Source organism: Chelonoidis abingdonii, chromosome 9 (genome assembly GCF_003597395.2).
Source record: "Chelonoidis abingdonii isolate Lonesome George chromosome 9, CheloAbing_2.0, whole genome shotgun sequence".
NCBI classification, from domain to species: Eukaryota; Metazoa; Chordata; order Testudines; family Testudinidae; genus Chelonoidis; species Chelonoidis abingdonii.
Window position 1 is genome coordinate 82,235,275 of NC_133777.1, and position 15,340 is coordinate 82,250,614.

The 15,340-nt window shown below is 43.4% G+C and overlaps 1 protein-coding gene across 3 annotated transcripts in view; it reads left to right on the forward strand.

The window, feature by feature from the left end:
- PIAS1 (protein inhibitor of activated STAT 1) overlaps positions 1–15,340 on the forward strand; it is a 92,004-nt gene that overhangs the window by 8,643 nt on the left and 68,021 nt on the right. The window contains exon 1 of one of the 3 annotated variants that reach the window (XM_032764397.2): positions 14,077–14,121. The exons of the other annotated variants lie outside the window; for them this stretch is intronic. Within the exon in view, the coding sequence (XP_032620288.1) occupies positions 14,077–14,121 (45 nt within the window). Of the gene's footprint in view, positions 1–14,076; positions 14,122–15,340 lie in introns of those variants that run through there. 3 annotated transcript variants of the gene reach the window in all.

The following is a 15,340-nucleotide window of genomic DNA, read 5'->3' on the forward strand; positions in this document are numbered from 1 at the left end:
GCTTCCCCACAGAAAAATGGCTTTCTGACAGGGAATCAAAGGGAAGCTGCAAGAGCAGTCACGCACCATTTGCTAGTGGCGCAGGTATATCATTTCAGGCACCTGGAGCAGCTGGCGGAGAGGTAAATCACCTCAGGGCTGGGAACACCTCAGCCACTGGCTCTTACCTGAGCCGGTATCAGCTGCTAGTCCTGGCTCAGCTGGTGGCAGGAGAGGATGGGACTGGGGGCAGAATTTTTAATATTTTGACATAGAATGCCCTCAGGAGTAATTGTTTATCTGGTGGGAGATTGTACCAGTCTACTTGCACACATCAGAGGGTACTATGAGGCTCAGTTAGGGAACCAAAAGTGATGTCTCAGGGAACCCTTAGGCCAAGGATGAACAGGTATTAACATCTGGCAAGTCTTTGGGGTTTTTTTTGGAGTAAGTGAAGTGATCGAGTGGAGGTTGGGCTTAGCTAGCTTGTGTTCACTTGGCCCATCCTAAATGTGATTTTTATCCTAGGCCTCCACGTGCTCTGAAAGGACACAGTTTTGTTTTCTCTGACAGATAAGCTGGGGCAGAGTAAAGATTGCGTGCGGGCGTGGTATGGGAGACTTTACCTTAATTCTTCTTCTTGGTTTTCAGAGGTTTAAGTTTAGCCGCCTTCCATGTTCTTAACACATACGAGGCAAGGCTAGACGATCTTAACTCTGCATTAATGAAGCTTTGTTTTTTGCAGTGAATTTCCATTTTTTTCTCTGAGGCAGTGGTGGTAGTGAAGGGAGCATGACTGAGGGACATGGGAATTTCTGGACACATCACTTATCTGTAAGGTATGCCTTCCTGGCTCCACCATGCCCCTACTAAGAGAAAGGAAGGCGGTACCCGATGGGCTGTGAGGAGTTTATCTGCCAGGAGGAGACAGCGAGGGAGAGGGGAGATGACTCATCGCTAGGCTTGGCAGAATTTGATTTTTATATTTTTTTTAAAATAATTTTTGCTGGATAATATTGATTTTATTTTAAATCTTTTTTCTGTTTTTATCTTTAAATTTTCACAGTTGCAGGAAATTGGGGGAACAGACAATTATTTAATGACAGTAGATGTTCAGATTAAAGAAGTTAAAACACAAAGTATCAACATCATGCTAAAATATAGAAAATAAATGTCCTTAAATCAAGCGTTTAGTTGTCAAGCGATATATTTCTTTCTTTCTCTAGCTGTGAATTCCAGTTATCGATGGAAATATCCTTTTGGGAGTGTGTGTGTGTGTGGTGAAATCCATGTTTATCAACACTTTTGCAGATTAAAATTCTAATCCTTCCGAGCCTGCTCCTAGCCCTTACTCCATGTTTGGCTGGTGTGTGGGAAGGGCTGCAGTGCACCTTTCTGCAGAATGGGAGACTCACAGAGGTATGAAGTATTTCATTCATCTCAGTAGGAGTTCTCCCCTGATCTCATCACTGAATGTCTGTTCCCAGCTCCCAGCACAGACCTGATCCCTCAGGCCTAGCAGAAGTTCAGTGAGCCTCTCCTGTCACAGAACTGATTTGTCCTTGCTGGGTCCTCTGTGTTAGCTTCTCTGGTTTCATTTTCAATGTGGTAGCTAGTCAAACTCAGGGCACTGCCCCACATCACCGTGTCACATGCCATACTAGCCACCACACTCAATGGTGACACTTGGGCAGATGCATTGGGCATGTGGTTGTGGGATGCTGAACTTCCTCAGAGTTGCCCACACTACTCAGGCTTCCAAATGGAGTCCAGTTGTGGCCCCAGATACCAAAAAAAGGTGGGTGGAGAGCATTAATGTGCAAAACATGCAAATCTCCTGATGAGGATTTGAACTCAAAGGATCTTCAGTTCAAGGGGCAGTACCTGTTTCACCTAAAACACTGTGTATCATGCATAAAGAGTTCTGTAAGAAACAGTAGCTCGTAGAGGGATAGGAAGAGTTTTGTAGTATAATACAGAAATATTTCAAAACTGGTACCATTTAACTCAGGGTCATGCGTCTGACGAAGTGGGCATTCACCCAGGAAAGCTCGTGCTCCAATACATCTGTTAGCTTATAAGGTGCCACAGGACTCTTTGTTGCTTGATATAAGAAAGTCAGCCATGCAAAAAAAGTTGATAAATCTGAGTTTTAAAAGCAGTTTGCTTTTTTTGGTTGGGGAGGGGGCTGTATCTCAGGAACAACGAGGAGTCTGGTGGCACCTTAAGGACTAACAGATTTATTTGGGCATAAGCTTTCATGGGTTAAAAACCACTTTTTCAGATGCATGGAGTGAAAATTACAGATACAGGCATCAATATACTGGCAAATGAAGAGGCGGGAGTTACCTTACAAGTGGAGAACCAGTGTTAACAAGCAGCAGAGAATCCTGTGGCACCTTATAGACTAACAGATGTTTTGGATCATGAGCTTTCGTGGGTGAATACCCACTTCGTCAGATGAATGTAGTGGAAATTTCCAGGGGCAGGTATATATATGCTAGCAAGCAAGCTAGAGATAACGAGGTTAGTTCAATCAGGGAGGATGAGGCCCTGTTCTAGCAGTTGAGGTGTGAAAACCAAGGGAGGAGAAACTGGTTCTGTAGTTGGCAAGCCATTCACAGTCTTTGTTCAACCCTGAGCTGATGGTGTCAAATTTGCAGACGAATTGAAGCTCAGCAGTTTCTCTTTGAAGTCTGGTCCTGAAGTTTTTTAGCTGCAGGATGGCCACCTTGAGGTCTGCTATAGTGTGGCCAGGGAGGTTGAAGTGCTCTCCTACAGGTTTTTGTATATTGCCATTCCTAATATCTGATTTGTGTCCATTTATCCTTTTCCGTGTTAACAAGGCCAATTCAGTCAGGGTGGTTGTGGTCCATTCTCAATAATTGATGATGAGGTGTCAATACCAAGAGGGGAAAAATTGCTTTTGTAGTGAGCCAGCCGCTCCCAGTCCCTATTCAGGCCCAAATTAATGGTGTGAAGTTTTTACCCATGAAAGTTTATGCCCAAATAAATCTTAGTCTTTAAGGTGTCACTGGACTCCTAGTTTTTGTGGATACAGACTAATGGGGCTACCCCTCTCATACTTGTATGTCAGGAATTTCTTGACCACGTGACTCCAAATTTTATATCCCAGAGTCTCTCCTTGTTGTGACATGCCAGTTTTCAAAACAGTCGTCTTACACATGTAGATTATAGAGCACTTTGAGTAAACCTTTCTGTTTAAGAGACAATTTTTTAATCTTAATTTGGGGACTTAAAACTGCTGCCTTATAACACAGCCTGCAATTCGGGCAATATTTCCTAAAGAAGCTCTTTTACAGTCCCAGCAGAAAGGAGTCTGAGTAGTACTGTGCATACCAGACATTCTCAGAAATCAGCTGAGGGCAGGATTTGTATTCAGTCTTTTGGTAGTGCTCAGGTACAAGGGCTATTGTTTGCTTTGTGGGGTGTTGGTGGGTTTTTTTTACAGTGAGCTAGTCAGTACATATTAAAATCCTAGTGTAGGTTGGGCAAGTTGTAGTTTTACCTCACAGTAACTAATTGAGGTGACACTTCAAGTCAACCAGTATTATTGAGGTAAAACTACAGCCTGTCCTGTCACTGCTAGGGTTTTAATGTGTTAGCTATCCCATTGAAGAATAGGTGCCTATTTACCTAATACTGACCTGGCCCACATATGTGTGTTATGGATTGAGCTCCTTTACGTGGTTGACACAGTGCATGGCACCTGGTTCAAGATTCCCAGTCTCACAGTACATTTGTGATGGGATGCCCTGGGTGAGTTGTCAGCAGTGGGGAGCAAAGCTAGAACCTCTGGATCTAAAACCATGCAACTCTGCTGTTGGAGTTAAAGATCCAAGTTTGTTAGCTAAGGCTGCAGCAGGCCCAGCCACCATTAGAGTGGGACAGAGCGCCTTAGTCCTGAGACATGTCTTTCTTCACCCCACCTCTCCACCCCTTAATCTGATCTCTCCCTTTGAGAGTCCAAGGTCTGGTCAGCATTGCAGGTCCCTTCCTGCTCTCTTTTCCTCCAGCCCATCTTCTGAGGTGGCGGATGGGCCCTCTTCTCAGAAAGGATACCCTTCCTTAAAAACAGTCTCTGTTCCCCTTTGGTCATGTACCTACACTGGGTAATTCCAATCCCAGCCAAGAGAGTTCCATGTCAAGAAATCCACTGTCCCCTGAGGTGGACCAGTGGAGAATCAGTTGATGGCCCTTGAGGATACTCTCATTGGTGATCCTCACTGGGGTGTCCCACGCTCTTCTGTGGGAGAGAAGTGTCTGGAATAGACTGACCTTGCCAGATTGACCTTGACTTTTCAACACTGAACGCAAAATGGCAGTTAGCACACATAATGGGAGATTGTACAAAAGTGGAAATCACCAAACAAAATGGAGTTCCCAGTCTGATGGAGACCTGTCCCTTTCTTTCACACACATCCCACTGTGTCACACAATGTACTGAGGTCAAATTCAATTGGGTAATCTCAATTTTATCCAGATCAGTGCCATAATCTATGCCACAGAAATGTGCAAAAATGTTATATGGCTGGGAAAAATGTACTGGCCGGTCTTCCCTATGCTCTGTATCTCAGGAATCCCTTGATGAAATGATCCCAAATTTGTACCAGCAGCTCTATCCCAGCCTCTGATGAGAAATAGCAGTTTCCAGGACTACTTGAGTATGCATGTAGATTCTTGAGCCTTTTGAAAAATAGGCTGAACCTGAATCTCTGCTCGCCTCTAACTGTGAATTGCTAGCACTCCATGATTCTGTCATGCAGAGGAAAGTTTAATTCTAGAACTTTTCATTGGAATAAAAACAAAACACGTTTTATCCTAGATTTTGTAAAACCTTGGAACCAGGGTTGACCTGGCAGCATCTCTTCAATTAATTTGCTGAAGCATCTTGCTGATAGCTTTTTGTGAACTATCAGAAGATGCCTCAATTTCAGTTTTGTTGCAGGCATTTCAAATAGGGACCCCTATAGTTGAGATCGCATACGTGTTTTCATTCCAAGGGGTTATTTTCAATTGATTGTAACTTCAGTCTTTTTTTCTTTAATAGTTTTCTGGCTGAAATTTGAGATACTTTTCTCAGTTTTAGAATGAAAATTTTCTGAACACTTGAATCAATTGTTCTGCAGTTTTGGAGAAATGGTGAAAAAAAATACTTTTTATTTTAAACAGCTCAAGCACATTGGTAATAGATGGTAGCAACTTGAAATTTGTCAGAGTTAGGCATATCTGATTTGGGGACTTCTGGTGCTCTGGTTAAAGCTAGTGTTTTATCAAAACTGTAAGAGTATATACTTCATGCATGCGCACTGGCTTTTGTAATCTTTAGTGCCATGCTAACTTTGTTATTTTTGCACATACATGTGTAGCTTCGGAAAGTTTAATAGGCAGTGCTGTGTCTTACGGGTTAGTGAAGGTGTTCAGGAAAGAGGCAGGACTCAAAAGGAACTAATTGAACGTTAAAAAGTTCATAGTATTTAATACAGAAACGCATTATAAAAATGCTCAAGTCACAAAGTGAAGGACTTAAGCAGGAAGTGAGAAAATGAAGATTGCTTGTGCTATCTTTATTTATCCCCTTGTGCTTATGATGATATGCTTTTTATCTCCTTCAGGACTGTCACTTTCTGTTTGCACCTGAGTAGTGTTGTGTGGTGAATTGGTTTAAGTCCAGAGCATCATAGTTTTAATCACAGTGAAAGGTGAATGTGACAGGAGCTTACTGTAAGAGGATAAATGGACTTGTGGCAACAGAAACCCAGGAGGTTTGAGTTCTGTTCCTCTCTCTGCCACAGTCTCCCTGTGTGATCTTACGCTAGTCACTTCATTTCTCTGTGCCTCAGTTTTGCATATGTGTAATAGGGATGTTGTGGGGATAAATTCATTAATGTGTGTGAGTCACTAGCTAATACTTCGATGATCACTCTGGAAAGATTTATTAAATGAGAAATCCTTATTCAGTGCAGGATTTGGATGTGTACGACAAATGAAGTAGGAGCCATACGCTTAACAATAAATATGAGAAGAACTACTGAACAGCTGTTTCATTCACTGAGCACCATCCATCTTGTGCTCTGAATGAGGCAGGGATCTGGGATGTTAAAAATAGCATGTGATAGTAGAAAAAGGCTTACTTACAAGGGACCGAGTTAAAGTTGCACAAGGCATCATAACTTTCTCGTTTCCTGAGTGCCTTTCTTTGCACCCTTCACATTTTTGTAATGTAGTTTTTGTACTTTCTCTTCTCTGTGGAAAACTTGACCAAATAGCCTTGATGTTGAACTATGACCTGTTAGACTGCTATTTTTGTAGCAGTCATTAGTGTGGCTAAAGCAGAGCTAAATGCAATATCGATTCCAGGGTGGGAAAACTATGGCCCGCGGGCAGGATCCAGCCCACCAGCTGTTTTAATTCAGCCCTCAAGCTTGCACTGGGGAGCGCGGTGTGGGGCTTGCCCCGCTCAGGTACTCCAGCCAGGGAGCAGGGTTGGGAACCACTCCATGTGGCTCCAGGAAGTAGAGTTGGGGGCCACACCATGGCTCCCTGTGATATTCTCCTCTGATGTTATCTGGACTGGTGATCTGCGAGGTCACCTCAATCCTCAACTCTGGGAGCCAACCTTACCCTGCTCTACTGTGAGATCCCCACTCCTAGGCTGTTCATGCACAGCCTCTGGCATGTGAGCTGCTCTTTGGATTGTGCAACCGAATGACACTAGCCAAAATCTCCGATCCCATACACAACATTAGGAACCTCCGTTTTGCAGTGTCCAGTTATGTCTGCTGGATGCTGCGAGCTTATGAGAGTTCATCAATTTAACAAAGAAATTTAACAAAGCGAGTCTGTGACACGCTTCAAACCAAATGCACTGCTTCAGGTAGAAAAACAAATGTATTAATTACAAAGATAGATTTTAAGTGATTATAAGCCAAAGCACAATAAGTCAGATTTGGTCAAATGAAATAAAAGCAAAACACATTCTAAGCTGAATTTAACACTTTCAGTTCCCTTACAAACTTAGATGCTTTTCACCACAGGCTGACTGGTTGCTCTTCAGCCAGGCTGTTCCCCTTTGATCAGCACTTCAGTCACTTGGTGGTAATGTCTGTAGATGGAGGTGGAAGAGAGAGGACAAGCATGGCAAATGTCTCTCCCTTTTATCATGTTCTTTCTTCCCTCTTGGCTTTGCCGTCCCTCTCCCCTTCAGTGTCAGGTGAGCATTACCTCATCGCAGTCCCAAACTGACCAAAGGAAGTGGAGCTGACTCACTCAAGAGTCCAACAGACCTTTGTTGCCTAGGCCAGTGTCTTTCCTTTGAGACTGGGATGGATTTGTTCCGCACATGCCCTGATGAGGTGTGAACTGCCTCTCTGTTCTTGGAGAGTGTTTGCCTGAGCTTGCTTTAAGCCATGAGGACACATAACTAACATTACTATAACGACAATGCTCAGTACATCATGAACCTTCCGAAGGCACCCCACATGACAGACTTTGCATTAGATAGCACACAATCTTATTATAAGGATGAACGTGGGAGTATAGGGTGTTCCCATGAGGTACAGAAAGTCACTTCCCCCCACCCTGGCTCCTACACGTAGGGGCACCCAAGGGCCTCCACTCTCCAATGGGAGCTGCAGGGGCAGTGCCTGCGGGTGGGGCAGTGGGCAGAGCCATCTGGTCATGCCTCTGCATAGAAGCCAGAGAAGGGACATGCTGCTGCTTCCAGGAGCCGCTTGAGGTAAGTGCTCCCTGGAGCCTGCACCCTTTTCCACACCCCTGCCCCAGCCCTGATCCCCCTCCTGCCTTCCAAACCCCTTGGTCCCAGCCCAGAGCACCCTCCTGCACCCCAAACCCCTCATCTCCAGCCCCACCCCAGAGCCTGCATCTCAAGCTGGAGCCCTCACTTCCCCCTGCGCCCCACTCCCCAGCCCAGAGCTCCCTCCTTCACCCATAACCTCTCATTTCTGGTCCCACCCTGGAGCTTGCACCCCCAGCCAGAGCCCTTGCTTCCTCCCACACCCCAACCCCATTTTTTGAGCATTCATGGCCCGCTATACAGTTTCTATTCCCAGATGTGGCCCTCAAGCCAAAAAGTTTGCCCATCCCTAATCTATTCTGTAGTCTGTTTTTAGTGATTTTTAACTTGTGTATTTTAAATTTGGCATATAAATTTTTAGCTGGAATGCAGAGTTTATTTCCATTGGGTGGAAAATAAGTTAAATTAAGGTAATCTTTTCTTTTTATTATGAAATAAATGTAGTGTTTGAAGGAGGGAATGAGGGAGTGCCAAGTTAATGGTGCTGAGAAGTGAAATACTCCCTCTTCCTGCAGAACAGCTAACCCTAATTTAGAACAACCATCTTTATGAGCATTGTCTGTAGTGGGGGTGGGGTAGGGAATGCATGATCATATACATAACATTAAATGTGATTTTTGTTTTGGGATTAACCATGACCAGTTAACTTTTTTTTATTATTTTTTTTAATACAACACAACTGTCTTTGTCTTCTCTAAGGCAAAATCATATTTAAAGCTGTTACATTAGTTAATATACTGTACTTTCTTAGTATAGACAAGACCTAAGACGAGAGGATGATTCAGGCCTTGCCCCCTACTGAGGCAGCCAGCAAATGAGAGCAGAGACCATGTGAAAACATGAAATAAATGTCTGGTATATTTTTCAAGTCCTTCTAGGCATCAAGTACTTGAAAAATATACTAGACACTTGCTACTCGGAGAGGCTGATACATAAGATGTCAAAGGCATCCACAAGGCCCTGGGAGGGGGAAACGCATTTCAGTCAGAAGCCCCTCACCCCCAGCTGAGATTCTTACCCAGTTTCTGTCTATGGACCTTGCGCAGGGAAGGGAATACATCTTCTGTTCCATTCAGTGGCTGATTGGTTTCTGATAAATTTGAAGCCTGCTTTCCTTCCTCCCCCTACCTTTGGATACTGGAAAGGAGAAGGATCTCTAGGCTCCTCACCCTTTACATTCCGTCAACCCAAAGTCTCCTATTTTTTTGGAGAAAGGAAGGGGGGCGGTGGAGAAACTAATATGTGCTAGCTACCCTGAAAGTGTTGGGTCACCACTACTCTTCCTACCCCTCAGTTTCTCTTCTTAACCTCTCTCTTGCATAGTATGTAGATGTAATTGCCCTATTGCTGTACATCCTGTTTTCAAGTATCCACAGAATGAAATTGGCGTGATTCTTGACAGTTTCACTGCTGCCTTAAATAGTTGAATAGCAATCATAGAAGTGACTAGTGTCTTGTTAATTTTAGTAAATGTGAAATCTGTGCGCAGTGCCAAAAGCTCTGGAGTTGTCTGCAGACTTTCATTTCACTACCTTGATTTACTTTCGGTTTGGAGGTTTTTTTTGCAACTAAGGGTGAAGCCAAGTCTTATGACTAGTGATTTTTGAGTGCCTGAATTTTAGAGGATTGATGCTTAGCACTTTGTGAAAATCAAGGCCTTTTAAGGTATATCAGGTTGGTCATTCAAAATCACTTTTTAAAATTTTGACTTAAAATTGTCACTGAAGGAAGAGCATAAACTGCATAAATTGATGACTTAGTCTTTTTTCTCTCTCTCTCACCAAGAACATTTTTTCCCCCCAACAGTTATGGGTAGTGTAACTATGCCTCAGTGGGCCACAACTGAGGATGCCAAATTCAGGACAAACTGCTGAGAAATAGGGCAGATGCACCCTAAGACTCCTGGCTAATCCCCCATAGGATATACCAAACCAGCAACAAAAGTAAACTTCTACTTCACCACACTGGCTAAAAAGAAGTCATAAGAGCAGTTTCCTTAGGCATTCCAGTCCTCGTATTACACCGAAAACACTAAGCTTAGAGATGAGTGGTTCTTTAAAACCAATATCTTTAAATAAAAGGTTCTTGTGATCCCAAAGAACTGGATCCAAGTCAATATGTTTATTAGAGAATATTTAAATAAGGATGATACACAGAGTTTGGCATGTCAGTCATTAGTCATCGGGGGCAACACACAGAATATGGGGGGACGCTGGTATTTGGTTATGGGTTAGCATATAGTACATACAGTCTGTAATGTCCCCAATGCGGGGTGTACGGTGAGTGGGGTCAAAGTATAGTAGAGGAGCAGTGAGGGTACATCGCTCATCTAATGGGTTACACATAGTCATGATTAGAGCAAGCAGGCCGGGTAATGGGGACAGGGTGACCCTCACGAGGTGGAATCCAGATCGGTGGGTTCAGGACTCAGGGGATGTAGTTTAGTAGGGGGGTTGTAAGGGTTTTCCCCTCCCCCCCGTGGGGGTTTTTCCCCTCCCCCGGGGGGGTGCGTGGAGCCACATCGGCTCACTCTAGTACTGGCGGTGTGTCGGTGATGTGTTCGTTGTAGATGTCCCTGTGTTGCAGGGCAACAGCTAGGGGTTCGTTGCCCGGTGTGCTTTGTCCCCAAAATACCACACCGGTGTGGAGAGGTACAGACAGTTTATTTGATCTCAATAAGGTGCACGGAGATGCAACTCTTCAAATCTTGCACGAATTTACTATCCGTTGCCATGTCTTATATACTTACTTGTTTACAGAGATGTCACAGGTGCTACAATTCATCATTTACAATTCATTAACTACCGGATCTTTTAATTAACTATATCCTTAACCCATACTTACTGACCCCCCCCTTTTTGGGAGCTTTTTCCCACCCTCAACATCCCCCCCCTTTGAGAATACTCAAAGCTTTTTGCTGAGTTTTTCATACTCCATTTGCTTAGATAAGGTTGAGGGGTAAGCACCCGATGCTAGGCAACGAGAACGCCTAATGGGGTAACATCAGCCGAGCTCTGGGGGACGGGGGTGCCAAGCTTACGGAGGGCATCTTAAAAACAAACAATCAGAATGAGGGTGACCAGAGGCACAGCATTAGCCCGTGAGGAGAAGGATGCAGCAATAGCCCCCTCTATTCTCCAGGTTGGAAACCAATCCAGCGGGAGTCAAATGTGGTAGGTTCCTTCCTGGGCCTTCCACTGCTCAAAAGCTCGTTGGCAACAGGATGTGTTTGTCTTTTTACTGTCCCTGATCGTTTTCTGGGGACATAAGTACAACATTCATCCCATTAAGGGCGCACACCCCTGCCCTGCGGAAGCCCACTTCCACCCAGAAGTGATCCACGTACGTCCATGATCACAAGATCAGATGGCTATTTCTGATGCGTCCTGTAAGGCAGTGGGCCAGTCTGGTACTCAAGATCACTCCGAATGCCATCAGCCTGGTATTTCAGGAAATCCCAAATCTCCTACCATACCTAGATCCACTCTGCATGCCTTCCAGCCTCAGTGATATTCAATGCATTTGTCTTGTGTGTACTAATAACACCTGTTATATTACTTTCTCAGGTACTTTCAAAAGGCATCGACATTAATAGGCTCAGGGGGGGTACATTAATTAGTCATTCTCCAGGACACAGGGCGCAGCCTGTAGAATAAATCCCGACATACCAATTCCAAGCCTGGGTCACAAAATGTCCTTTCTGTAGATTCCTGGACTTTGGCAAGTCAGTCCTGCACTTCAACAGCGGGTTGGTAGTCAGCATGGACTTAATAAGGGCTTTTTCAGCATGGAACCAAAGCAGTCTTTCGTTGGTGGACCTTTACATCAAATCCAGTTTCTGGTTCCAAGGATGGCAGGGCTGCTAGGTCTTCGGTAGCGCTTCCTTTCGGTGAGAAAAGAAACCTAAACACATTCAATTAGTGCTTGGCAGTGTTTTGCACAGATCTCATAGCTGCGTGGGACCATTGAAGACCCGCCCATTTTCTGGTTGTCAGCTACAAGTCTTGACTGTGGAGTGGGTCAGTGGTTCATTATTTTTTTTTCATTAGTTAACTCATTTTGTTCTTTGTCCTTTTTTTCCTTCTTGACACTTCTTTTGAACCTGCATAAGGGAACTTCCACGTTTATTATAACACCTTTTTTTTCTAAAAATGAACAATAAACATTGTCATTATACACGTACATTAGTCTTATTACTTAATATATGCCACACATACTTTTAGCTAAAATAACCTTATTACAGAACTTCGAGGCAAGAAGCTATGAACAGCAACCCACTTTGGAGGATTCATTCAATTCAATCTCTAGTCAATAGCTTTCACCCAATCCCAGCCCGCTCTTAAATCTGAGTTTAGCCAGAAGATCCATGACTAATATGGGGAGTTGGGTTAACTTTTCATGTCTTTGCTTTCAAGACTCTATTATAAAATTTTAACAACAATTTTTGCAATTACAATTTGGCTAATGAAGTTTCTCTTTTTCTTACTTAAGCACCATAACTTAAGACTTAATCATACCACATTGTGCCCAACACCTGGACCACCGGATAGTGTCCGAGACCATCAAACGTCTCATGAGTCGCGCATAGCGACGGCCCACCCCACAGGCCCTAACTTAGATCTTACCCAAAAATCATGCTGATGCCAATCTTTTGGTATCTAAAAGTTTTTATTCATAAAAAGAAAGAAAGTTGAGAATTAAAATTGGTTAAAGGAATTAAATACATACAATAATTGCAAAGTTCTTGGTTCAGGCATGTAGCAGTGATGGAATAAATTGCTGGCTTAAGTCAAGTCTCTGGCTGCTTTCAAATCATTGGAAGGTCCTCAATTCCTTGGTTAGAATGCTTCCATTAATAAGTTCATAGTCCAGAGGCTGGAGCAGAAAAGAGGCAAAATGGAAGGGTTTCCAGGGCCTTTTATATCTTCTGCCATGTGGAGGGAACCCATTATTTCAAACAAAGCCCTCAGCACAGCTAGTGGAAAATTATAGGTGAAAAGACAGTGTTTGGAGTCAGATGGGCAAGTCGCATATCAAGCAGGAAGATGTGGACACAGTAGAAGCCATTACCTATACTTCACACAGCATGTTTGCAGGACAGTCCCTTCAGTGTAGATGGGCGTCTCCCATGGTCCATTGTCCGGTAAGTGTTTCTTAATGAGCCATTTAATTTCCTTGTTTAATTTAAATAGTCCCTCTAAGATGTACTGGCTAACTACCTTGTGGGCATTACCCCAGGAGCAAACATTTGAAATCCAGATATAGAGCCAATATTCATAACCTCAAATACCAAAAATGATATATGTATACAGATAGCATAATCATAACCAGCCGATCATAACCTTTTCATAGACATCTTACATGCCACAGTTTGTACAAGAATTGTTGCAAATATATAACAGCGGTTGCAACAATGATCTATATGGTAATATTTTAATCAGATAACATCACAGGTAGGTGGCCCCTCCACCCCAAGCCCACTGGGAATTGTACTGCTTAGCAACAGATCTTATAAACACTGAAATGGCTGGTAGTGCACAGTGCCGATCATTTTGAACTAGATTTGAATAAGTGACCTAAAAGCGAAAGGGGCTTGCATCCGCTTACCAAATCTATTTTATGCTAATGTTTAATACTGGAATATTTAAATATATTTTATTTTTTGGCTCAAAATCAGACATGAAAAGTTGTGATTTTTTAAAATTGTGTTACATGGTGATATAGTAAAAACAGGAGCATTTGGAAAACTGGATGGCATGGCTGTGACATTTGGGACCTTAATATTATGGATATTGGGTAAGATGCAGTGTATTATACTAACAACATGGAAGTGGATAGATCTGAATACTGTTAAACACTGAAAGGGCTGGTGATGATGGCAGCGATGTTGGAGGACATGGAATGACAGAGAGGTGTGAGTTGCTGTTACTTTCACTCTGAAAGTGTAATAGATGACTGGGAAACAACTTGGTCTTAGTGCCTGGACACTTTTTGTAGCAGTTAGTGAGGGAGTGGTGTTGAGAAAGGATAGAGCCCACAACAGTATGTTACTGAATCAGGACCATGCTGGTGTCCTGGCCTCCTGCTGTCCTCAGTTATCTCTGGGCTAAAACCTGAAATCAGCTTTGAGACAAACAGTGGAAATTGACATTTAACATCCTAGGGGTTAGTCGTCTTATGTGCTTATATTCTGGCACTTTTGCTCTTTTTAGAACTGTGATCTTTCCAAATAAGAATACATCTGAATGGGACTCCTGTCTATGAGTGTTTGGACCATGTACGTCCTTGGTAACAGTCATTCCATAGTCAGTAAAAAGGTTTTGTTTTAGGTTTGTTTCCCGAAAGTTATGTTTTCAAAAGATGAATTCTAAAATTCCATATTTTATTTAAAACATTGGTAATAGTACATAGTTCATTAGTGCTCCTGTAATTAAAGACTGTATCATAAGGCAAGAGGGCGGTGGGGACCTACAACTGTAATTCTGTCCTTTCTTAACTTTTGAGTGCTTGATTTTGCACCTGTAATGTCTTTTTAATGGAGAGTTTGTCTTGGGTTCCTAACATCCTATTTGCTTTGGGAAAAAAAAAAAATTCCGTTGTGTGGCATCATATTGGCTTTAAAGTGATTCATCAGCTTGGTTGGAACCTTTAGATCCACAGTGCAATCTTCTGCCACTTGAGCTAATGGAGGAGGATAACATGTTACTGCTATGTGGACCAGCACTAGCGGGATCCACAATGGGTTTCACAGATATGTGCTAATAGCAGAGAAATGGCGAGACTCAGAATTCTTGAGTTCTGTTCTAGGCTCTGTAGGGGAATATGCTCTAGGGGGCGTAGATTCTTCTATGTCCCCTCCCCGCCCAAGCATACCACTCTGCCTTGTCTCCTTCAATCTGTCCCAGTCCTTGCTCTTCCTTACCTAGCCAGTCCCAGTCTCCACACCGTAGGCTTCTCATCACAGTCCAGCCTCCTCCTTCCACTCACTGGCCCAGTCTCCTTGCCCAGCTAGTCCCAAATCCGTGCCCTCCGTTGCCTTAGCTCCTTGTCTAAAATCTCTCTTGTTCCCTACCTTGGCCTCAGTAGTGGAACCACAAATGTAATTTTGAGTCATCCCAAGGAAGAGAATGTCAAAAAATATTTTCATCATGTTGTATATTGTACCCAAACTAAAACACTTCACATATGTTTTTTCAAAAAGATACATTAGAAAAATCTGTTCCACCTTATAAAGATGTAACATTTTTAAAAATACCTATGTTTGAAAAGGGGTAGCTGATTAAATGGCTTAACTAGAGGTAACTTACCATGCTTCTTGGAGATCAGAATTAGTGATGACTTGGTTGCTCCCCTCTTCACCGCCCCCTTTGGATTATCTCATTCAGGGCTTGGCTACACTTGCAAGTTGCAGCGCTGGTGAGGGGGTTACAGCGCTGCAACTTACCAGGTGTCCACACTTACAGAGCTCAGCCAGCGCTGCAACTCCCTTCCTGCAGCGCTGGCTGTACACCTGGTCCGCTACGG